The following is a 26,305-nucleotide window of genomic DNA, read 5'->3' as shown; positions in this document are numbered from 1 at the left end:
GATGCTGACCAGATCCCCAGAAACATGGGAAAACACAGCAGCACCCCTTGCAACCTAGTTCAGCAGGATCTGGCAAGCACAGGTTCAGCAGCCGCAGCATTTTTGAGGCTGTGCGGCTCCGTGAGGAGGGTCTTAAAATGGTGTGGTGTGGTAGGAAAGCACCTAGGAGGGAAAGGCAGATCCTGTAGTGCAGACGAAGCTGAGAAAAAAAACAAAAACCCGATACAGGTGTAACTCACCTCTGAAGATGCCTGATATTGAAGGACATCAAATACATTGGCAGGAAATGGAGGCTTCAGCTTCCTGTAGGTGGACTAGGAGTCCACTTGAAACTCCCCATTTTATGTTGTTCTCAGAATATGCTTTGTCTTCGCTCACCCATAAAACTCCTTGATTTCAGCCCCTAGCAACTGGCAACTATTTAGGGAAAAACTCCCTGAGAAAGGGTACTGCTGGTACGGTTAGTCCAAGGTGCAAAATCATCCCCTGTGCTGCTGTCTTTTTGAGATGTGGAAAAAAACTAGGGGACTTCTTGAAAAGATGGAGTTAAAGACTTTATTGCCATGCACTGGGAATACTAGTAGTATTTGGTTGATGTTGCTAAGATCCTTCCCAAGTTCACAGAGATTTGCTGTGTGACAGTGAACTTGTGGCATGTTTCAAAGCTGCAAGACTAGACAGGTGCATGATAAAACTGGAAACACTTATCAAATGCTGTGCCACACCAAAGCAGTGCGAGTCAGGACACTATTGTTGCTACCACAAGCTGCCATAAAACAGCACTGTTGCTAAGATCTCTGTATTTTTAAGGACCTTACTCTGCCAGGAGCTGCAGAAAGCTGCCTGCTGCAGCTGATCAGATTGTGCAGTGAAAAGGAATATAAGCAGGGATAGATGCTGATGGATGTACCCAACCGGTGTGCACAAATCCTTCTGCCCTTTGTATTTTCTTGGGCTCTGTGTTCAGTATCTGCAGGAAACAACAGAGCATGTATGCAGATGAGGCCAGAAGGAAACAGGATCAAAAGCATGAAATGGCCCAGAAAATAAATGGGAACTACAATGTAGTATGAAGCTCTTATGTGTTTGCGGAGGTGATAGTGGATGTCTCTCCATTGACCTTAAAAATGGAACAAAGTAGTTCAAGTGAATTTCTAGCTGCCTTGCAGGGAGATATTCTTAGAGGCACTGCTGAGTGCCTCTGCACATGCTGACTCTCTAAGCTAAAAGTCTTTAAAAATAGTTTTAAAAATAGTCTAAAGTAAGGCTTACAGCTCCACGTATAGTAGCGTGATTCTTCCAAATGGGCTGGGAGGCAAAAAAAAAAGAAAAAAACAAGAAGAAAAAAAGAAATCAATACATTAATCCTCTTAGTGTCTTAAGTTCAGGGTAACCAAGGGATTCTTATTCTTTCCTATGAGAAATGTCTGGTGAAACAACTTGTGTTCGAAATTCCTCCTTCCTCCTTTTTCTTCTACCCTGAACACCTTTCACCACAGGCAAGCTGCTTTTTATGCCTTTGTTTCCTCATGTTGTCTCCAGCCCACTCCCTGCCTGGCAATACACGGAAGGAATAGATATTATATACAGGACGGTGATTTCTAAACCACATGTACTATACTTTGGGGCAAATTGGAAATAGTTTTATTTGTGTATATTAAGTAGTCACGTTTGCAGCAGGATTAAAATGAAGTATTTATAATGGTGAGCACTTAAGTTTATTAACAGAAGAATGTGCAACACTAGTCTGAATTCCAATGTTAAGCAGATGCTTTAGTCAGGTTTCTAGCTTCCAGTTCCTGCTTAGCCAGGTTTCTAGCTTCCAGTTCCTGCTTAGCCTTTTCTCTCATCTCTCTCTCTCTCTCAGTAAGAAGTGCTTGTTCTTTCTCCCAGTCCTTTAGCTTCTGCTCATGTTTTGCAATGTCTTCCACTTCACATGCTGGCAGCTTTTCCTTGACAAGTTGGGTGGTCAGGGTTAACAGGCTTTCAGATTCAACCTTGCCAAGTGAATGCAGCTTAGAATACAGTTCCTGTCATAAAAACAGATTTGGTGAGGAGAGAGAAAAAAAGAGACAGTCAGTCAGTCACAAAATTATCATCCAAAAATACTTCCCTGTAACAATTTGTGGTTGCTTTCATCTATCTACATGCACCAGATGATAGCTATTTAGCAAAGTGTTTTGACAATGGTCATTAACATTTTTTTCATTTCTTCAAATGCTCCACAATCAGGTCTTAATTGATCAATAAATATGAAAAAATCAAGGTTCATTTTAGTTGAGGTCTGAATATTTTTTTCCCCAAGTTCAGTTACATGGCATAAAAAAACTTGTTCATTAGCTGACCAGTTACCTATAACAAATATACTCTAAAGCCTTTCTTTTTGTGTGTGTGTGTGCATTAAATCAAAAGTGATGTAAACATTTGCTCTGCATTGCCTGCATTAGCATCCCTTTCAATAGATGCAAATGACTTTAAATGGTCTCTTACTGATGGAATATTAACAGATCCCCTGAGCCTCTGCAGCCATAGTGAGCTGCTGCCACATCCCATGGGATTTTTTTCCCAACAAATAATGTGATCTGAAGCTTGACTGTGCCTACACAGACTGTACAATACAGCTGAAGCAAGTAATATTTATTCAGGGATATTCTCTGCTGGATTAAACCACTGTAGCTAGGAGAAGTGTTTGAGGGAGGCAAGGGTGGTACTTCTTTCTTGAGCTTTACAAATCTAGATTTTATGCAGCATAAAAAAAATAATTCACCGAAGATCATGAATCATCTAGTGATACTATTTCTGACTTTCTGGGATCTTTAGCCAGATGCCTCACTAACAAGCTGATTAATTGCCTTGAAAGTGCAGATACACAGAGAGCCAGGGAGAATGTTCCTGGGGGAGGAAGACAACGTGGCACAGGCAGATTCTTTACCCCTTGCTCATGCATGAGATAGGAACACATTTTTCTGCTTGTTCCTCTAAATAATATTTTTTTTCTCTGGGCAGAGCACTTTCTGAAGTGTATGACCTAACTAACTAGGTGGTCTAAAGAAAGTTATGCTCCATGCTGCTTTCATGGATGCGTTGAATAAAGCCTGTTTAGCACTGCAGAATGATGGAAAGGGGGCATAGGGATAATGCACTTCCAAACAAAATGGCAATTCTGGGTCTCACAGACATGCAGCCTTCCACCTCAGTTGCACCTGGAGCACAGGTAGCGTGCTGTGCTCCTGCAGTGTTCCTCCTACCCCAGCCCACGCCAGGAATCGTGATCTGCAAGCGCTCTAACCACTTCTGCCCCCAGCTTTTGCCATGGGGAGCGTCGCGGCACACAGGAAACTGCAATGCCCCTTTTGAGACCTCTCTGCTTCCCCCTGCATCAGCCAAAACCACAGTCACTGTTTTGTTGGGCATTGCTAGGCCCAAGAAGCTTCGAACTGCACAGATGGCAGGTTACAGAAGGCTCTAAAGCGCCAGGGATGCAGATCTTGGTTTTTGGCTACACCAGCTTTCTGATTTCATGTACAAAGAAAGAAAATGATGAAAAAAAGAAAAGGCTTTGAAGCTACTGGACTAAAACGGAACTTCATAATATTTAGGCATATTCATCTGTTTTTTGTCTGAGATGTCAGAGAGCATAAGGCATGTCAGTAAGAAAAATGAAAAGACAATGCAGTTTGGGTCTAGGAAAGCAACGTAATTCCTGATAACTATCCTCATTCTTCTAGATTAAATATACACTTTAAATATAACTGTCTCATATCATTCAGACTGTCCCTACAACCACTACTGAGGATGTGTGGATAAAAAGTGTGCTGAACCTAAGCACTATGAAATTGAACCAGAAGAAATACAGTGGGCTGGGAACTGCTATGACCTCTCTCCTAGACCCTTACTGGCACCACTTAACTCCTGTAATCCTCTGTGCTCTACTGTAAAATATCAGTAAAGCTCATTTAGTAAGCTAGCAAGCTGTACATTCTGAGGGTGCCAGAAGGGCACATTTCTAAAGGCTAAATCACGGACTTCTTTAAGCAGACTCCAGAGCTCTGCATGCAGACAGTCAGCAAAGGAGCACTGCTTCTAGAGCTGGCATTTGAGTGCAGCTCAGTTCTTGATATGAACCCAGCACTTTCAAAAGATGAAATACTTGCCCACTGATCACTGACACAGATGGAAGAAATTGCCTGAGGAATGTTATATGGAATAGTAGGCCTAAGTATATAGTATCTGCAGACACTGACATGTCATGACAGTGTCATGACAGAATGACACTGTCAAGAGTTCAAATTACAGCTCCAGAGGTTTTATCTAAAAAGAGCCAAATGCCCTCAAGTACTATTTGTTTTAGTGGAAAGGAAGGACGTACTGCCTCTCACACAACAGTTTTTGTTAGTCAGGCTGATATGCTTTCTTGCAGGTACTTATACAAACGGCTGATCTTTTGACTGAAAGTAGGCATGAAGTTCAGCTATGTGTACAAAAGCCAGGCATGTATGATGTGAAGCCAACAGGCACTCTAGTTACACTGTGAGGAAAGACGGATTGGAAAGGTGGTCTCTATACACATGGACTATTGACTAAGCCACATGTATACTGCAAGAAGCATGAAAACAGCAATAGTGCCCAAACACAGAGAACAGAGCATGTATTTGACAGGTTAAAAGAAATAACTTGCCTTGCAAGAAATCACCACTAAACCTAATAGTCTTCCCCTTGTCATTACAGAGAATGTGTGTGTTTGTGTGTGGAGGGGTAAAAAAAAGAGTATTTTATAATATTTATCCTCTACAGACCTGGTTTTTTTTCGACCTGGATGTTATATGAGCGAGCAAAATAAAGATATCCTGAGCTGTGAGGGATCAATAATAATCCTATCCAGTTGTATAACCTGTGAAGGAGAACTTGTGCAAGCAGGAGAGAGAAGCCGCGACCATGAGGGAAGACCGCTGGCTCACGCAAGGCTGGACAAACGGCTTTACAGCAGCAGTCCCTCTTTGGTGCTGAGGTTACCTCGTACGAGGGGCAGAGAGGCTGTGCTGGGACACTGGCTGTGAATGCCACCATCACCAGGTTGCTTCACAGCTGTCACCTGCCTCGGAGCTAATGGATTTCTAGGCAACAGTCATCTCACGCCTGTGAACTACACCTACCGTGTGGGTGTCCTGGGGCTCACTCAGAAGACTGGCTGCACATAGCGTAATAGACTTGAGAGAGGGGTCTCAGGGGTTTTCTAGGCCTGGCTGAAATGACCTGAGATCTCTCTTCTCATGCAGGCAACTAAAAAAGTATTTTGCTTATATGTAACTTACTGCTGGATACCCAGGCTTCACACTAGGGTTACGTCATTCCTTACATTCAGGCTCTTCTGGCAGGGCCTTAGAGCTGGATACTCTGGTTTGTTTGCCCTCTGTCAAGGCACTTGCTACTACACTAGGGAATGCCTGAACTGAGGGTTAATTATGGAACTTGTGGAAAGGTTGAGGTGATGAGAAAACACCCCCACTTGGCACCAGCCTGTCCCCAGTTTGGTATTTAGGCTTGTTTTGAGCACTCTGAATTATCTTCTTTGTAGGCTAGACAATGAAAGACTCATAAAAATGCCTCACTCCCTCCTTCAAAGGGCAGTTGTGTTTATCCACCTGACAGCAATTCACCCAGGCATTAATTATCACATGCTGAGCACCCACTGATTCCCAGAGACTTTAATTAAAAACTCCTAAGTGCCTTTGAAACAAGTTTAATATCTGAAGATTAGAGGTAAATAATTCCTATAAGTAAAAATTGAAGAAGGGAAATGTGTCTGTTTATAAGGTGAAACCACAGGATGCTAGTGTTCTAGCTTCTAAATTTTCTTCAGAAGAAGGGTTGTCTGTATCCAGAGTAACTGTCCAGGGTTGAGACAACAATAAAATGTGATATGCTGAAGAAAGAGCACTACTCCTGGAACTACAGGCCAGATTAATATAAACCTGGGCAATCTGACTTTCACACAGTACAAATTGCAGATGACTGCATAAAATGGTCTCATTATACAGCTGTGCCTTAATGACCAGCTGTTTGTATGCCACATTGTTAGCAGCAGTGTGAAGACCTAATGATAAAAGAAAGGGGTTATAGCCTTACCTAATTCTCCAGACTGAAAGTATAGGATGCAACATCTTAATGATAACATACCTAAATGGACAATAAATTCAGTATGGTCTCACCCCAGCACAATTTATTTTAATGAGCAAAAGCCCATGCAAGGTCAGATAATGGATCTGTAATGACATACCACTTTAGCAAACAGGATTTGGATTTATCAGTTTGATGTATGAAAAGTGAAGATAAAATCCCAGCAGACAGACAAAAGACAAGTGGCCTTGAGCATTTATTTCTTTGAAGGCTGCTTCCTGTTCAAGGCAGTAAAAATGTAATGTGACATCAGTTTCAAAAATGCCAGGTAGTGCTCCTGATGCACTGAAGGGGTGTCAGTCTACTAGCATCTTAAGAGAGTATATTTATTTACTGATACATACTATGGAGATCTACTACAGCTTAGTAATAGTTAAATGAAAGAAAATCTACCTTGAATCGGTTGTAGTAATCAGGTATTTTAGACTGCTCAGTTTCTTCTGACTCTTCCCACTGTGGCTTCTGCTCTGCCTTCTCAGCTTCTGTTGGTTCTGGATCAGGTTTTGCTTCAAGGGCTGACTGCAAGATGGTCTCCACAATATCAATCTGAACAATTGCATTTGTCATCGTTAGCACAAAGTTTGGAAATAAAATCTGAATAATAATGCTGTCACATTTACAAACAGCTCACAAGTTAACGTGTATTTTGAGATTACTACTTTACATGATAAAACCAAATTTTAAAAGGAAGTAAGGAAATAAGCTTGTTATTGGAGGAAGTAAGTATTGTCTACTGTAACTGGGCCAGCCCCCACATCTCACATCTCCTGTCAACAGTAAAACACCCTTTGACTCGGAGGCAACTGGTGTTTCCATGTGTGTCAGGCATTAGACAAACAATCCCTCTTGGCCTGATATCTGGTCATAAATGATAACTCTGAATGGTAGTTACGTTTAACAGCACTAGCCCGATATACAGTTACAGATATGTTACTTTATTTTACTTTTGAATTTACAAAATATAAAAAAACAATATAATCAATAAAATCTGCAATAGGTCATCATAGTTCCTCTTCAGTGAAAATAAGCAGGGGAAAACACGTTTTTAGCAATAATAAAATTAATTTTTGTCAGCTGGATAACAGGGAAGATGGAAATGCAGGCATGCATCATCTCGACATAGGCTTTTATTTATTTATTTTTTAACCTCCAACATCCTCCTTCTCTTCATGTTTCTCTCATGTTAAGATACTAAGAGAACCACCCTCTCCTATCTAATTGCAACTGTAGCAAAAGAATGCATTAGCTTCATTAAGATACTTGGTATGTTATTTCTGTATGTATTATTGATACAGAAGATGGAATTGCTATATGGATGTTTCTGCAGTTTTGTGAATAACATGATTTTTATAACTGAAATTAGTGAATGCATTCTACGTGCCTTTTAAAGGTCAGCCTTTACATATGTGAAGAGCCATTATCCTTCTGTGAATCCTAATTCTGCATGTTTATCAGTAGGATGAAATAACCGTAACCTTTGAACTTACGACACTTTCTGGGGGAAAAAAAAAAAGGAATCCTGATACCTGTGGTTTCATTTTCCTAGCATAAATATATAATGCTTAAAAGAATAAAAAGGATGATTTAGGGATGACACAGATTTTTCACACTGGAATGTATACCATACCACTGTTAATGATACCATAAAGTATCTATCTATATACATTTACAATGAGGATACATATACTGATATATAAAACGAGCTATTAATAGTGAAGCAGGATGAAAAAAGCAACAAAACCCTAAATGTGTGCTAGGAAATACACAGTGTCTCACTAGGAGAGTTTCTGAGAGAATTCCACCTCTCCTCAAATGTTATGACTTAACTTACCTGCTTGCAGTTTAAAACAATGTAGCATAACACTATAAAAAAGCTTCCATTACATTCCAGTACAAGGAAGAGAAACAGCTAGTGAGTCAAAGCGTGACGGGTGAAGTCAAAGCCTGAAGGGAAGCAAGTCGGCTCTCAGTGAGTGCCAAATCACTTAAAAATGCATACACCAAATCTGCACGATTAAGAAATAGTGATCTACAGTAAAACCTACCAAAGTTTATCTGAAACTTCTCTTTTAGATAATGCAGTTTCTTCAACCAGAAGGTAAAGCTATATTTTGAAATAGAATAAGTCTGGAAAGCAGGATAGTATCTTTTTCAAATGAGACTGCTGTTATGCAGGTATGCATGGTCATAGTGGTTTCTGTATTATCAAGGCCATGATATGGATTTGCAAGAACTGCAGAGTGGTCTATTTCTCTTCTGAGGCCCAGAATACTACAGGAAAAGGAGGTTTATGACACCTAAGATGATTGTTTCTACCCTATCTGCTAGTGACCTCAGTGGCAGCTGAATGACTCTCAGTATTGACCTGGTCAGTGCTATTAGTCCGTCACCCTTGGGAATATTGTATTTTAGTTGGAGGTAATCATTAAAAATATCTGTACAAATTTTTAATAGTAAGTTCTTAATGAGCATTTAGGTAGAACCAGATGATGCAAATCAATATACTGCAATTAGTTTATACCAAAGAAGGATATGGGCTAACATATTTACATATTTTACTTTTTTTTTTTTTTTGTAATACTGGAGTCACAAAAATGCTTTGGAGTAAAATCCTTTTGTTAATCTCAAGATCTCTGGTCCTGGTGAAAACAACCTGCACTGTTGTTTTAACATTGCTACCTAAAATCTAAACCAGGCCACAAATCTTTTCAGGGAGGTTTACAGGTGTTTGTAACAGTTATTACCTTTTGGACACTAATACTAGTTTTGTATGGTGACACTTGGCAGCAACGAGTGATCAGTAACAAACTTATTTCATAATTTCTTGAATGACAGATGACATTAAAACCTTATAGCTTAAGCTGCTCACTGAACAGATAAGAAGTGTGTCTGCCAAGAAAGCTTCGGTAGGTTTTACTGTATAACACTATTTCTCTGCCTCAGTACAGACACAGAAAGAAGAAACTAGATTAGATCTGATTCGCCACAGAAAGACCGAAACTAGTTTTGGCACTAGGATGTTTGTCTATAATCCAGAAGGTTGTCTAGGGTTTGTAAGCTGAAGTAACGCTCAAATGCCAAGTCTTCCAAAGCAGCTAACTTTGAGAAGTCTTCAGGCTTTCTTTCTGTCAAACACCCATGGTGAGCTCTCTGTCTGTGGTCCTTGGGATGCTCAGCTGTGCTCCTCAGAATTGTGTCATACATCAGACAATAGTAAGTACTTACTAGAAAGAGAGATTGAGCTCTTTGAGCTATTCCCTGTGGTGGATAGAGTGTTGCTTCCTCCCTTGCCTTCTCCAGTGTTGCACAGAGCTACTTCGGAGGAGGGAATACCAGGAGAGCCTGCTGAGCAGTGCCCTAGCCCCTGGACAGCATCCCTTCAGCTCTGAGAAAAGCAAACACTCTATGCCTAGTAGTGATGTTAGCAAAGGAAAGACTCCCATTAGCAAACAGCCCTCCAGTAAAACGTACCAAGAAGGGAAGGAGAGCATCAGTGCTGTTTCTGTGGGCCAACCCATGTGACGGTGCTTTGCTAAGTTACTCTCTGCTGGCTGGTTCCAGGCACAGCCTGAAGCCTAGAGTACTCCTAAGCATAAAGCCCCTTAGTCAGAAATGTCCTTGCGAACAGCCTTAGTTCATCCACCCTCCCCACCTCCCTCAAGGGCACACACTGCAGGCACGTAGCCAGGCAAGACACAGAGTGCACCATTTCACCCTTGCTGCTACACCTCTGAGCAAGCCCAAAAGCAGCTTGGGCAACCAAGATGTCTCCCCAACCCCTGCTACACTGAGCTTTGCTTGTTCTAGACATTGCCTTGGCTAGACACAGAGTCAGTGCCTAGGTAAGGAGGCTTGAGAACATGCTGCAATAGCTTGTGGCAACAGCGAGTGCTCATGCCCAAGGAACTGCTAGTAGCTATCACTGCTGCCTTGAGAACTGTGGCAATGGTTCTGTTATAAATGTTATTTCTTCCCCCACCCTCCCAAGACTTTTGAAAAATTGCTGGCCCTCAAGAGGTTTGGTATCTTATAATTAGCAAGGCAGGGAATTAATGGGTCTCACTGGAGTTAGGCTTGTAAGAAATTCTTTCTGTTAAGTTTCTTACAGTCCTACTACTTACAGCTTCTTTGCAGATTTTGCTGTCCCCTGGTAAGGAAGCTACATTCTCCATCACTTGCAAGGCTCTATTCAAGTATCCAGGTGTCCACATCAGTGGCATTAGTTTGTATACAGCTCTTAGTCCTTTATTCAGCTCCACTTTCCCTGTGAAGAAACAATACTTTGATGTTAGTATTTCCACACTTTTTGAGTCTTAAGGAAAGGTTGGCTCCGCTTTCTTAAAAATTGATAGCAAGTTTCTTGACACCTGTGGTTAAAAACAACTTTTCTACGAAGCTACTCTGACAGAACTGCTATTACCCAGGGAAACATTAAACAATATAGCTTACAGATGGAGACATAAAGACAGATATTAAATCTTTGTGTGCCTTTTTTTTTACTCATCTTCAGGACTATTACTTATTTGTTTCTTTGTTCAAAAGGAAAAGAAATGTGGCTTAGTTGTCAAGACTGTATGACACTTACAGCAGATGCTCTGGCTATTTATACAGCTCAGTATTCTTATTTCTAGCTGGAGTTTCCTGGGAGGAAGTATAGGAGGTCTGACTGAAACTTTGGTTTGAATTTAGGATGCTGTGCAACAAGGTTTTCACTGACTTTCACAAGACCTGTGATACGCAGCACCATTGACAATGTGGATTGCCTCCAGGAAGACACTAAAGAACATGAAACACTTGTTCTACACCCAGAAGAAATGCACATCGCATGCCAGCTGATAAGTACTGCCCTTGATTTTGTCACTGCAGGTGTAACAACACGACTCCAGTGCAGTTTAAGTAAGTCACAGATCCGAGTTCTGAACGTCATTTATACTCTGGCTGTAATAATGCAAAACCATGAAAACACACCTTTATATGGGAGACAAGAGTTCAGGTAAAGCAAGGTAGTAAGTGTGCAGACACTGGCTAGGGGTTTTAGCTAAATCAAAACAGCCAAGGTGCTTGAGGCCACACTGTGCCTGTAGACATCTTTCACTCTTACAGAGGTCAGCTCCATTAGTGTTGGCAAGACTGTGAAATGCGTGACATAACAGTAAATAGCTTTTGATCTACTGAATGTCAATGTCATGGGACAAATACTACTGCTCTCAACAGTGAAGTGCATTGCTGAAATCAGCCACTACTCAACCAATCTATATGACATAAAAACCTTCCAGATTGAATGCCAAGTGGGGAGTAAAGCTCCTCTATCTGTATCAGTATCTCCACAGGATGACAAACAACAGCTGTATGAAAAATCTGCTTTCAATTTAGCTTTTATATTTATCTTCCTTTTTGACTATGTGGTTTTGTGTTACAGTCATGATAAATTAGAATCAGCATCCTTATTCTGCCACTACACATTGTATTTTGAAACTGTTTTAGGAACATAACCACTTTTTATAACCCTCAGAAACATCTAGAATAAAATATAACGCAACAATGAAACAATTGAATAATGATTAATTCTGAATTAATTATTTTCAGACAAATAAATACCTGCAGGGAAGGACAAAAAACTCTCAGAACTGTAGTCCTCTAAAGGTTAAAAAAGTTATTTAAGAATTACCAACCCCTTCTCCCAGTTTCTTCCCTCCTCAATTCTGGACATATTATCATCTAATTGTTCTTTAATATGGATTATCATTAGCAACTGGGACTCTACAATAGTTAAAAAATAAAGGCAATACTGTTAACAACGGAAGTGCTTGTGTTTAAATGTGCAGTGAACATTCTAAAAAACAGTGTTTTTCAAGCTGTGGTCTCTGAGCTTTTGGGGTTTTAGGATTACTTTTAGAAGCTCTCAAGTTATAACTAAACAAACAAAAACAACAACAAAAAGCCCACAAGCAAGCAGAACAAAAACAAACAGAAAAAGAGAGCCTATTGTCCATAATCTTAAAACTGTCTTATGGGATTCCATATTTTTCTTTTCAGAAAACACGGTTAGTCCACAACAAACAAACTCTAGGGTTCCATGAGAATGTCTCCCTCCATTCAACTGCCAATCCAAACCTGCAGGGAGCCCTGAACGAGCTTGTGAAACAGCGTGATAAAGGGCATAGCATTCAAATCAGTACTAACATCCCAGCCTTACAAAATAGATTCAGTTTTAGTACAGAATTCAGATTCAGCAGCTCTGAAATTGTTCCTTCTATTATTCCTGCCTTTTTTTCCCCTTAGTCTCTTCTCAATTACATTTTAATACAGCAAAGATGCCAATTAATTCAGCCAGCAAGGACAGTAATGTGAAAAGATGACTGCGAGGGAGGTAAAGCTTACCAAGGAAGGCATAGCCATACAGCTGGGAGCTAAACCCCACGGTGCTTGTTTGCTTTAGACCAGTGAGCACCAGCGACGCACCAAGATTTCTTTCTTCTTCCCACTGAAAATAAGTAAACCAAAGAAGTTTTGCTTGACAAACACGAATTGGCAGCAACAAAAGGTAGCATATGCGACTTTCTTTGGACCTTTTAATAACAAAGATTCATTAAACATGTTGAGTGTTTGGAGCTAAAGTATCAGTCTACACTAAGGAACACGTATGCTGAGGAACAATATACTAATATACTGAGGAATAATTCCTTTTGGAAGACAATAAACTGTGAGCAGCTGAAAGTCTGCATTGAAGTCAATCAGTGTGATTCCTGTGGGATAAAGATTTACATTGAATGTACAGTGGTCAAACTCTGCCTCTGTGCTGTAAGTCTTACCAATTGCTTCAGGCTAAATCTGTTGAAAACAAAATTACATGGCTTCTCTCCTAGAAGCATGTCTTCTGAGTATGTGGTGATTAACTACAAGCAACACTATTTTTCACTAGAATAGGAAAATACTGAAATAAGAGTATGCTGTCAGGGGCTGCTCTGTGCCAAAACCTGCACCATAAAAGTAATATATGCAACTCACCAAGACCCCTGCGTGTCCACTTAGCAATGTTCTGGAATTAAGGGTACAACTGTCCCTCTGCATAGAAGGAAGTAGCAGCTCTGATGGCTGAGAGGGGTCCCAATGAGTAAGTAGACTAAAACCACGGGAGAGGTGTGGATTTTGCTTGGCAGTGAAATAGAACAGTACATTTTTCAAGGCCACAGAAACATTGATTTCAAGAATCTGAAGTCTCTTCTCAGTAAATGGAAGTGACTAAATAAATATAATTGCTAAAAACATATTGAAAAGAAAGATACAAATGGCAAGAGAAAACTTCCTGGGGAGAGCCAAGACCAGTAGAGTTTACGTAGTGCTCAGAGTAGTAAAAAAGTGGAAGGTCTCTATAGCCAGGGCCATGCACAATGTTTTTTATTACAACTGCTGTTGGTTCAATGTCCCAGTCCCAAGATTTGGCTCTAAAAGTTAAAATACATAATAGCAGTCTGCTGGACCCTAAAGCCATAAGGAAGGGCCTGTCTGCAGCAGGACACTGTTTACTGATCTTGGAAAAAGGAACGGGGATGGGGAAAGGTGTTCAGAGTCAGTGGGAAGCTCTCCTACTTCTTCCTTAATCAAACACAGAACATACTGGTTCTGAGTGTTATAAGGTGCTGAATGGCAGTCTTTGTGGGGTATACATACAAAAATATGGCAGATAAAAGGTGGCCTTGAATGAGGTTATTTCAAAGTGCATATTAAATAGACCACAGTTGTATAAATATGCTTGTCGCTTAAACCTGTCACATGTCTATGGCATCCCTGCCTGTAACTTCATGAAATGATACACACATTGATGAGTGCTGGTCTTTGCAATGAGGACAAACTACAAAATACAAATGCAAACTAAAAATACAGACAAACACAGTGGACAAATGAGGTTCTAGTTCCTCTACTTGCCCTATACAAGTGATCATACACACTAAGCTTATGGGAAATGGTGGAGAGAAGGAATGGCAGAGGAAATGAATACCTATTTCCAAATGGATTGTAATTTCAGATTTCACTCTGGATTAAGCCTTGAAGCATATTCAAAAATGCATAGTACAAGTGCCTCATGTAAAACAGATGGAGACCTCAAGTATTTTGCTTACAGATGACAACACAGCTTTGAAGCACCTGTCTAAAGTGATGGAGACAGCAAAACCCTTGGCTGATTCCTAGCTCAGTCCCTTCTGTAAAGGTAGAATAACAGCATTTCCAAAGGTCTGAGCTGTCATGCTACAACAGCTGTCTTTAAGCAACAGCAGCGACACTCAAAAACAAATGAGCTGTTAAAAAATCTTACTGAAAATGTTTTAAAATCATTCAGCATCTCCAGTACCAAGCTCTAATGTTTGGCAATGCTCACCCTCTCTTAATATAGTCTCATAAAACAGGCAATACTGCTCAGCAGTTTTTCCTCACAACATACACATTAACTAATGGAGTCTTGTTTGAATTTCTGTAGTTTCATTTTGTAACCCTCCATGAACAGGGCAGCAGATCTCCTCTAGATCCTGACAAGCTTTTTGTCTTTTCGTCTGGAGCACACAAGTTACTTGGTACATTTTTGTATTGTGCTGCTTTTTCTTAAAAAAAAAAAAAAAAAACCTTAAGAGAAATATAATCTATCCAAGACTGAAGGCCCAATTGACTGCATCATGACACTTGGAAGCAGAGACCCTGGGTCTCTGCTTTTGAGTGTGATCAGCTTACCGTATGTTCAGACTTGGTTGCCAGGTACTGGTGTAAGACATAGAGAGAAAGAAGCTGCGTGGAGACTTCATCAAAACTTTCTTGCAACATGATCTCTGTTACTATTGACATAGCATCTACAGAGGAATTAAACACACAGTCAGTGAGTGCAAATTTACACCACTCCTTCCTTTCATATCCACTGATGTTCACCAATATTTTACTCTTGTAGTATCTTTTGAAGTAGTTAGGGAACTAAGAATTTCTTATGACTAGTAGCAGAGAATTAGTCTTAACCATTCAGGTTATTTTAATACACAGTCAGAAGGTAAGAATAGGTTGAATAACATTGGACTGTAGCAAGATTGCTTTCCAAACTTATTTTAGGTTAACACTTTCTGATTTCAGTTGGCTCTTCTTTGGTCAGACCTTTGGTTGTTAATATTAATATTAAAAATGATATCATTGCTTTTTTGTTTAGATTAGAAACAAGAGAAGGCTGGCTTAAATTCAGTGCTCTTAAGGTGACAGGAGCATATGACAGAGCAGAAATGTTGTCACACATCCCCCATGGGCATTCAGGGTATTCAGCAAACAGTGCTCTTGGGGAGCTCCACAGGGAGGTCTAGTGATGCTCGCTGTCAGGAAGGACAGTATGTTAAAGAAAAGGCCTTCAGCCTGTCAAAGAAAAGAAATATGGATCGAGTGAGGGATCACAGACATGAGGGTGGGGAGGGCCCTCAAATTAAAACAAAGGTATGCTTTGCCATTTAGCATAATTGTCATGACAAAAGGCACGGGCAAGTCATTCTGCTGTTCTGGTTTCCTGTTTAGCTATTTGTTTTGTAAGACATTTATGCCAAAAAAAAAAGTTCACTACAAGTCTACAGTACCAGAAAGCCCTCAGTGAAATGAAAGCCTTAAATATTTATCAGCAAACATGACATGATCATTCATCTGAACCCTTAAATACTCAACAGTGAAAGACAGGCACCTCAATGTGGTAATTCAGGTCAGCTGGTTCCCACCAGTGACAAAGTCTGCACAAATTATCTTATTTCAGGTGTGTAGCTGTTTGAATGTGGGTTAGGTGAACCTTATACCATACATCTCAATTCTTAGAGCATTGTAATTGTCACTAATAACTCCTGAGATATTGTTATCTTATAAGATAGTTTAGCATTGTTATGAGATTAATCATAGCAGAAATTCTGAACTGCAAGTGTTTCAAAATTATATAGCTAATAAAATTCCAGCAAAAACGGAGACGCAATCATGGAGAAAAGCAGTTTAAGGAAGAACGGAGAAAATGTGTTTTTAAGTGACTTCAGAGAAAATATGGCTAAAAGTTGTGAGTTCAGTAATAGGCCCTGCATATTTAAGAGCATAAAAAGTGATGATGCACAAGTGACATATACTTTCTTACCTTCATATTTCTTCTGCTTTATAAAAAAATCCATCAAAATATTCAATGTAAAATTATCTGGGAAAATTCCATATTGAACCTGAAGAGAAGAAGGAAAAGATCAGTGTTTTAAAATCTCCTGTTCAAATCTTCCCAAGCATAAATCAGTATGTATCAGAACGATCAGAACATTAGTACTGCACACTGTTGAAATGTGACTGTTAGTTAGCAATGCAAGGAGCAATTTAACACTGCTTCACGACATGGGGGGCCTTTCTGTCCTGGTTTGGTTGGCCAGAAGCCTCCCAGAGGAAAAACAAAAGCTCTGAAGAGCTTTAGCTGAAACTCTAATTTTGATTTTGACAAAACAAATCTGAAGTTGAAAATGCAGTCTGCAAGCCTGACTACAACAAGAATTCCAGGTCAGCTTTGCTTGTGCAAAAAAAAAGATGATCATATACAGTCCTGGCTTTTCATGGCAAAAAGCTTACCTTGTTTTTTAATGTGTACAGGGCTTTGTCTTCTGCATTGTATTTTAAGCACTGTCTGATCCAACTGTGAATAGTCCAGTCTCTCAAATACCAGCAATTTGGACTATGCCGAAACCTAAAGGATGACAAGGAGTCCAGGTGACAGTATAACTTTTTAGTAGCAGAGATACAAATTCTGTGATTAACAGACTGTGGGTTTTAAAACCCCTGCTTTTCATGATCTTAGATATAAATGTCTATAGTTCCCAATACAACACTCTACAGTCAATCACGGCCTGCACCCCAAGGGGATCCAGCTAGTCCTTTCAGCAGGAGACCTTAAGCTTTTGTGCACTTTAACAGAGTGTGCATGAAAGGAGAATCTGGCCTTTTAACAGATAATGTCATATTTTCAACATTACTTTCTAGAGAGCTGACTGCTTTTCTCCTAAGAAGTTGAATATCACAAAACCGAACAGCTTGGTGTATTTATGAAGAACAACTAAGACTGCTATAAACATTGTAGTAATTTTTAACTATTTCCTTCTGTGTAACTTTGTATTTTTGACTTTAAAGAAAGATGTTGCTCCATGACTGACAACGAACATAGGGAAGAATCAGAATCACAGGAAAATACAGCTCAGTTTGTGCCTTCAGAGGCTGTGTAAGCTGGAGTGTCCCAGCCTCTGTAATTCATGCCTCACTATGATCACTAAAGAATTTGCTGCAGTAGAGCACAGCTCATCCCTGGACTGCTGCACTTTTCCTTTGCTTTTAGAAATGCTTCAACAGTGAAGCCTCCCACACTGGGAAACTCTGCTGGAGATCCTTCCTCTGCCCCCATTCATCAGCTGCACTAGCGTTGCTTACACTTTGCTGTGTATTTAGAAGGGAACAGACTGAAAGCATATGGGGCTTTATCTTTGGCAAAGGCTCAAAAACTAATTAAGGGTCCTGTGCTAGGGCTGCTGACTTGATTTGGGGCTGAATTTCACACCTACGTGTCAAGAGATGCGTGCAACCTTTCCCGATGCAAACTGCACGCACCAGGGCTGGGCTCAGGCCCCGGAACAGAAGCGGCTGCCACTTTGTGTAGGAAACGGCGGTGACTGTGCGGGGCTCGTGCGCAGCTGCCTGCAGCCTCGAGCCAGGCTGCAGCACCATTTAGAAGCAGGGCTGGCTCTTCCATGTGAGCGAGCATCCTTTCCAGAACATTTATCACATTAATGTGGCCACCAACTCTCTTTTTCCCCCCCAGTGAATTCTTGCATATTGTATCCTATGGCTCAGAGCTATATAGATGGCCCAGCCTAGAAAAATATCCCAGTCTACAGGGTCTTTGAAATTCTTGGGGAGAATGAAGATTTTAGAACCAAGAGCAGAGCCATGACACTATATAAAGCCTAAATATGCTCTTTCCTAAGTACATGAAATCTCTCAATTAAATTAGAATTTAAAAGAAAAAGGAAAGCATGCTTTGAATATTAAATTACAAACATCCATTTTGTTGCTCTAATTGCTTTCCATTTTCTTCCCTCTGGAATTCAAGTACTAGGAACCGTAAGAATGTATATTTGCTCTTGTTAAAAGTCCTGTTTCAATACTGCTTACAGGAAGCATCAATTACGGGCATTCAGATTTAATCATATTTTGGTGAAACAATTATCTAATTGCTACAGACTGTTTTACCAGCCATTTTAGGCAGGTCAGACAGCAACATCAGCACCCACTAATAACAAAGCTGCCAGCTTTTTTAAGGTTGCTTCATTTAATGGGTGCTATTTTTTCAAAATGGAAGATTACACTTTGCCTTATAAATCACAACACTCAAGTACTCACAAATATTCAACCCTTTTCATTGGTACATTTAGTCTTTGGCATCCTTCCTATAGATTTCTTAGCCAGAAAGTAAGCAGACATTAAAAAAAAGAAAAAGAAAAAAGAAAAAAAGAGGTTTTAGTGGCTTTGACCATTCACCTTTAAGCAAAGCTGTATATGCTCTTGAGTGCACCACGGGAGCAGAGCACTCCCACATCTCCTGCACTTTGGGAATACTGTAGCCTACTGTAAGGGTGAAACACTTCTAAGTTCAGTACTTACATTGCAATTGGTCAGTTAAAGGACTAATCAGGGATGTGATACGGTCTAGAAACAAGACAACCATAATCCGAAATATGAACAAGTTTCTGGAATCAATACATACGAAGCTCAGGGATGTTATAAAGACACTTTAAATAATCTTTCACATGAACTTTGAAGGGCTGGGACTGATTTTTGTGTATGTATAGACAACCATAGGATCTATCAGATATAACTAATGTAAATTACTATTAAGATCCTTACTCTTGGATTAGCTCTCCACTGTGCTGGGTGCTATATAAACAAAAAGCAAAACAGCTTCTTAGCCAACTAATTTTCTAGTTACAAGTCACAAACTAAATAAAAAATTAATTATAAAACAGTTGTGTTGGAATGAAGAGAGGGCCAGTGCCAAAATTACTCTGTCTCTACATCAACAGGAATGCTACACATGTGCACGTATACGCTCCCTCAGCACTACGCACTTCTATCAATCCATAGTTGGGTAGAAGAAGAGCTGGAAGCCAAGGGGTAACAGACACGCTGCATTTTTTGATCATTTCTGATTGACAAAACACTGGGATAAGCATTATCTCTGTTCTACCAGTTGAGACTAGAAGCCAATGGAGTATCTTTTTTTTTTTATGGCTAACCTAGACAAAGGAAGAAAATGTTTGGCAGGCATTTTTATTTGAAATAGAATTGGGGAAGGAGGAGATTGTTGGTCATTTTGACAAGCATTAACATCTTCCTCCTCCTCTTTCTCCATGAAACACATAACAGGATATAATTAAGCAAAGCAGTATGTTCAGGGACAGATGAAAAGACAGAAGGAAGCTCAAACTACAGAAAGCAGAGGATTCAGAGTGAATTAAATAAAGCAACCCTCTAGCAATTGCTGTTTGTTTAATGGATAGACTAGGAGGTTATCTTGCAGATGTCTGCTGCTGAAACTCATTTCTCCAAGATCTAATAAAAACCTGAGCAACACAAGATTCTTGTAACACACTCAGAAAAGACAAGGAGAAGCATCCATAAGAATACTAGGGGGGTGCACTGTCGGTACTCTCTAGTGTTAATGACTCAGGGATCAATATGATGATCTTCTTAGTCACTGAACTAAGAGCATCTGTACCTAAGGGAATCAGGAGAGGAGGACTTTATGAGCAGGAGTTACTATATCAAGGTCATTGTGAATCTAACAAACGGCACACAGTGTGATGATTCTAGAATTCCCCCTATTTTGGAAAAACTGTTCAACTGATCCAATCTGGAAATGTGATTTTCATTAACCCACGGTCTCGTAGCCGCAAAAGGGATATTGCTGCATCCTTGGGAGGGCAGAGCATCCAGACTCAGCAGGATGCAGCCCAGCAGCCACACACCCTCTCTTGCTCACAAACTGGCCAGCAAATCAGGCTAAAAACACATTTCTAGTTTGCTCATTTCTCCCGAAGGCCCTATTGCTAAATTTTTACAGCAGTGCTGAAGTACTCATGCTGTGTTAGCGAAAGCCAAAAACCGTAAACTTTATCAGATGCAGAGAAAGCTTTAAGGGTATTATTCTCTTAGCAAGCATGACTCCTGCTGATGCTCCCCCACACTGCAGAGAAGCTGAGTTGTGTCTCTTAATTTATTTATTTTCGATGGCCTTTCAAATCTGTTTGGTGCCATCAAGTGGTGACACACACTAGGGCTGCTTTCGGTTTTTTTTTTCTTCCCTCAAAGGAAATAACAGAGCAACCTGAGCACAAACAGAAGCATGAGGATACAGCAGCGCCTCTTCCCCAGGCTGGGGGAGCAGACAGGTTTTTGCTGCTTTGGGGTAGTGAGAAAGAGAATCTACCTAGTGGTATTGGGCTGCTGTAATAGATTTCTTCCATCTGCTCTTAAAATGTTATTTATTTTAGAAATAGAAATATGGGTCTGAAAGCTCTTTTTTATTAATCAGGAGAGAAGACTGTCAGATTTCTCACCCACTTACAGTTTCTAAAGGTCTTCAAGCAAAATGTAAAGAGACTTAAAACAAATGAATGCTATCCTAAGAAAAGTCTCTGAGAGCCAAAAAGAAGCTGTCTTGATGGAATGAATCCAAAGCCAGTCTGCACTCTGCACACAAATCATATAGGGCTACAAAGCTTCTTGGCAATGCCATGTTTTTTTCTTCCCAGGCACATTTTTTAAGCTACAGTGCATAATGATCAAATGGATTCCAGGCAGGCTTAGCTTGGAAACTGGAAGGCTAAGGAAAACGTCACCCCAAAGTCTCCCTTTGTTTGTCATTTCAAGCCCCAGGCCTTGGGAGAAATCCTCTGCATTTTAAATGGGCCCGGAGGCATTGCTCATGTGTCAGCGTCAAAGACAACAACCCTGAAAAAAATCTTTGTTGTTTGAAATTTCCCTTAGGCATGAAAGAAACTTTATTTTTCCACCTCTTTTTTGCTTACATCTGTGCCTACACCTTTTTTGTATGCATCCTTTTAAGAATTTAATCTCTAATCATATCCTCCAGGAAATACACATTAACTGCCTACACTCAACAAAAACAGAGGGCCTTTTGAAATAAAAATAATAAAATAGCATTTGTAGTATAATAAATCAATTACCAAAAGCAGCAGCAGAACAGGTTTAAAAGATGTGGATGAGTTCACTATAGTGGAGGATGGGGTAGCACTGTGAAGCAGAGCCCTGGCACTCCAGCACGAGAAGAGAAGCTGCTTTGCAGACCTCCTGGCCTAGCCCACCGTCATCCCTTCTGCTTTTATTTCTGCTTTGAAAGTTTGACTTTAAACTTGCTTAGCTTGCTTAGCTTGATTGCTTCAGCTTTACAGCTAATTCTTGTAAATAAGGCTCACTCCATCTCCACATGGATGCATGGCTGTTGCGTAGCATCTTTTGCTCAGGACGCCCACAGAGCTCTAACAGTGACAAACACGGCCTCGAATGAGGCTTCTGCAACCCGCTTTCAGTGATGGGCAAGCTCAATACAGAAGCACAGGCAAGCATCAAGTCTGAAGAGGAAACTTAAAGAATGCCTTTTAGTAAGGCCACATTCATTTCTTAGTATCTGATTATCTCAGGGTTACTATTTTACTTGTGTTTTAGCCCTTACGCTTGATAGAAGCAACAAGCAGACTTAAGAGAGAAGACATTTTAAGGAACTTTTAGGAAAAAAGGAGACATACTGGCAGTCTTGGGATACCACCCTGGTAATTCCTCTCTTCCCACAACAGAAGGGAGAGAACTGACCACTTACTTGACAGTCTCAAAGTATCTACTGCAGTGCTCAAAAACCACTGTGCTGCACAGAAGGGCCAGCTTGCAAAGTCACTTCCTAACAGTGTCTATCACATAGAGCAATCAACCCCTGTGACTGCTAGGATGTAGTTTAACTGCTACTGACCTACCTACCTACTTTATTTGACAGTCACTTATTCGAGTTGACTAACGAATGACTGACGAGCTGAATTTCTGATACAACAAGCGTTCATGCCCATTGTTGTTGACTCTCAGCATTATGTCACTTTAAATGATCATCTTTCCTTTGATGGGTTTAAGGCATCCTTGTAAATAAAATACAAAGAGCAACCTTATTATGTTAAGAAGAAAAGACAGAATCAAATGGTTTTAAAATACTAGACATTATAAATGTTATAAATTTTGTACCAACATATGGATGGAGAGCCAGCAACACAAAATAAATGCTTTTCTTCTACATAAATAGACAGAAAACAAAGCATCACTAAAGACACAGTAACGGCAGCAGATCTAGAGCCCGCAGCAAAATGTTAAACTCTGTGTTGGGATTCCTGGCTCTGAAAATACCCGAGTTATTTATCTGTCCTTCTGTCTACTAGCAGTGAACATAACAGAAGTGGAGGGCAGCTCTTCCCATCTTCTGCCATTAGGTTACAGCTGGCAGCCTTGAACCCCTAAGATTCATTCGCAAAGGGCAGAGAGGAATACACCTTCAGAAAACATTATCAGCCTAAGTATCCTACAGGCTTGCCTTGAATTTACTCCAGCCTTTTTACTTTCTACCAGAGTAGAAAAGCAAAAGCCAGACTCCAGGCTCAAACACTAAGTCCCTGGAAGAACTCTTCCAATCAGTCAAGTTCGCTCACTAAAGAGAAAAAAAAAATTAACAGTTGCATTGATTCAAAATCTGCAGGACCCTGAGCTTCCCAACAGGAACCAAAGGAAGTTCCCTGCTCAAAAGAATGTTCCCAGCACGAGTCAGGTCTTCAATATCCATTTGGCAAATGTGCTCTGTGTGTCTTTCACAACCCCATGTAACTGGACCTTAGTCAGGGGTCTTGTCTAGCATTAACTTGCTAAATTCTGATATCAGCGTGGTTCCTTGTTTCAGCATCACATTTCAGTTAGCCAGGTTAAAAGGAAGGTTTCCAGCTCACTGCAGCTAAAGCTGGATATTTGGGGATCCCCAGTAGACTAAGGGAGAAAAGCACATTTTGGCAGTTTAAATACTGCTACTGAGAAAAGGTGGTGATGCCTGGTGTAGACTCACACAGAAAATAGAAGCAAGTCATTTTTAATTGACATTCAGAAGTTTTATTACAAATGCAAACTAAGAAAAAAGCAAACCCCTTTGGGTTTTACCTTTGTACTTTAGTATCAGGACAGAAGGATGAAGTGACAGCATGAGAAATCGGCTTCACTTCTTGATGCTTAAAAATATATACCCAATATCAGAAATCAAACACCGAGGCACTTGAACATAGTGTTGCTATTTTTCCTGTCCTAGGATGAATAAGGCATCTTGTTAGTCATAACCCTCCACCTCTCCCAGTTCTTTTGGAAAAGACGGGCAAGGAAATCAGATCATCTCTCCTGCAAGTAAATAACCCATATTACTTTCACCCTAAAACTGAACTCCTATGAGGAGTATCAGTTAAAAAAAAAAACCACTAACTGTAAAGGACCCAGCTCCAAGGATTTGTTTCTCTTAAAAATACTTCTGGGCTTCTACCGTTGAAATGACTGGTTCTGAATATAAATGCCATTAATAATCTAGTGACAGAATGGAGGCTCAGGAAAACAGAGAACGATGGGGTGAGCTGTTGCTATAGTGACTCTGATAAGATAATCTCCAGTGCCTTTCCTCATCCCCATGCAACCATATAAAGCCTAATTTAAAACCAACACTTGCATTAATTATATCTTTTTTTCTGGTATCCTGGCATGGAAAAATACATAGGGAGAAACTGAGAACTGTTCAACACACTAAATTTCTTGCTTTTGAGAAGGTTTTTGAACCTCAGCAATTCCTAAGTATGTGAGCCTAATACTTACTCTATTATAGCTTAACAAAAAGTCAGTTCTGCTGGAATTCTTATGCCTCTCAAAACTGAATAACACAATGCCTTAAAAATGGTATATGTAAATAAATTATCTGTTTAGTTGGGGTTCTTTCTGTTTTGTTTTAAAACAGGGCTGTTATACCAGTAACTAATTCAAATGATTCTCCATGTACCTGAAAGTGGTACTCAAGTTATCAACTGGATGAATTTTTCAGAAAGAGTATGAAGCATTTGTGAAAGCTTGTTTGTAACTGTAATTCGAAATTGTTGCAATTGCCTTGGTGCCTGGTTTATTATGCAGAAAGCAGAAGTGAGATTTCCTAAAGACTGCCCAAGAAACAGTACAAAGCAGAAAGCTATTTCTTGCTAAGTGCACATTGCAGGTCAGTTTAAAACCTCTTGGGTGGCAAAAAAGTACTTATTTTCACAGGTTTTCTTAAATCAGGGATATATGTAAGACTATGTGATTTTTTAGTCTATGTGAAGACTAGGGAATAAACTGTTTCAAAGCTCATTAGTTGTTACCAATTACTGTTACATCTTTGGAAATAAAAATTGCGTAAGATGCTTCAGAAAATGTCTACTTCTAAGCCTTCAAAAGCCCCAACATGAAAACCAAACTTCTATTTTCTGTCTTTACTTTAACTACCACCTCCTCTTGCAATGATGCCACAGCAAAGACTGTTTGCCATCAGCGATTAGCCGAGCTGGCCAGAGAGGCAAAACCTTAGGATTTTCAAGCTGGTAAGAGTTGTCAGTTCTAAAGGGTCTCTAAAGAAGATTTGCAGTAGTTTGTTCAGTGATAGAGGGGAACGAATCAAAGTTAGGATGGAACTTCAGGAGTCTGTGCCTTTTACTACTCTGCTTAATTTATTACAGCACATTCTGTTGCATTATATTAGAAAGGAATACTTTACTGGTGTGCATAAAAGTGACACCAACAAATACATTCCCACCAAAAATGACTTTTTATTTTAATAGACCTATTCACCCTATTATTAGACATTGCCATTACCGTATTTGCCAACAGGGACTTTTTAATGGTGTCTAGTGTGCAGGCTAAATTTAACTTGAGAAAAAACGAACATAATTCTGGCAGATGCATAATTCACTGAGTTTTGCATTTATTCCACTCAAATTTCTTATGCTTCCCAAAGCACCTCCCAGGGACACACCAGACACTGCTTTCAGAGTCTTCAGACACTGTAATGTTCCACTTCCTGATGCAACCTTTGACACTTCCCAGTTTAATTACACTTGAATTTGCACAGATTGCAAGTTAGGGATTTCTCTGGCTTGAGTATCAAAAACTGGAATATGGAAGCATGTGAGCCGAACTATTCTACAAACTTGCTCCTTATTCATTATTCATCCTCATTCTACACCACTACAGCCGGACTCCATTTTGCATTGCTGACCTTCTGCACTCCACGAGCAGGGGGGCTGCAAGCCCATGCAGTGAGCAGTCAAGGGAAGCAAATGAGGTTTCCGTATTAAGCACAAAACCTGATGCTCACTTCTAATTTTAGCCACAGTCACAGACAAAAGGCAGCCATTTCTAAAAAGTAAATTCTAGATGTGCAGACAAGGCTTGATGTTTGAGGCTTCTATCTGTGGAAGGCAGAAAAATGCATCTGAAGGAGACTAACATTTCTCCTCCAACCTGACTCTGTCCACCTTGAGTCAATGCAGTGTTGGATGGAATGTCTCAAAGAGCAACATCTACCTTGCTTTTCCAAATGGAACTTCTTCATAAGCCTGGTGTGGTACAAATGACTCTGTTGGATAAGGATACCAGGCACACTGAACATTAAGCAAGTTAATCATGATAAAAATGACTCAAGCATTTTGTCAGGCAGTTTGAAATTTGTGGACTTCCGCCAGCCCAATTGTTGTTTTACTTTTAGATAGTGCTTTTCAGAAAAGCACAGTATCATGAGGCCTGTTATTCAGAGAGGAACACAGCAGGTAACTCACTTCCAGCACTGCACGTACAGCGGGACAAGTGAACTCTGTGTAGGTAGGTACATCAGTACCCGAAGAAAGCCCATGTAGGTCCTGCCACTTCTTCTTGCTGCATTGGCCTGCTCAGCTCCTGCATTCAGGCACTGAACTGACATTTAAGAGCATCCAGATCTCCAAGATACTCA

At 40.2% G+C, this 26,305-nt stretch overlaps 1 protein-coding gene across 1 annotated transcript in view; it reads right to left on the bottom strand.

The window, feature by feature from the left end:
• Nucleotides 1-1,682: 1,682 nt before the first annotated feature.
• Nucleotides 1,683-26,305, bottom strand: part of MRPS27 (mitochondrial ribosomal protein S27) — a 43,959-nt gene continuing 19,336 nt past the window's right edge. The window contains exons 5-12 of the mRNA XM_088536975.1: nt 16,777-16,891; nt 16,307-16,385; nt 14,902-15,017; nt 12,559-12,661; nt 10,299-10,441; nt 6,571-6,723; nt 1,812-2,030; nt 1,683-1,781 (exon numbers count right to left, since the gene is read on the bottom strand). Of these exons, the coding sequence (XP_088393101.1) occupies nt 1,761-1,781; nt 1,812-2,030; nt 6,571-6,723; nt 10,299-10,441; nt 12,559-12,661; nt 14,902-15,017; nt 16,307-16,385; nt 16,777-16,891 (949 nt within the window). The 3' untranslated portion in view covers nt 1,683-1,760. The remainder of the gene's footprint in view (nt 1,782-1,811; nt 2,031-6,570; nt 6,724-10,298; nt 10,442-12,558; nt 12,662-14,901; nt 15,018-16,306; nt 16,386-16,776; nt 16,892-26,305) is intronic.

This window comes from Tinamus guttatus, unplaced genomic scaffold (assembly GCF_059628265.1).
Source record: "Tinamus guttatus ecotype Peru unplaced genomic scaffold, ASM5962826v1 Tinamus_guttatus_pri_ptg000711l, whole genome shotgun sequence".
Taxonomy (NCBI): Eukaryota; Metazoa; Chordata; class Aves; order Tinamiformes; family Tinamidae; genus Tinamus; species Tinamus guttatus.
Note: the sequence above shows the minus strand (reverse complement) of the source record. Positions and strands in the feature narration are given on the sequence as shown.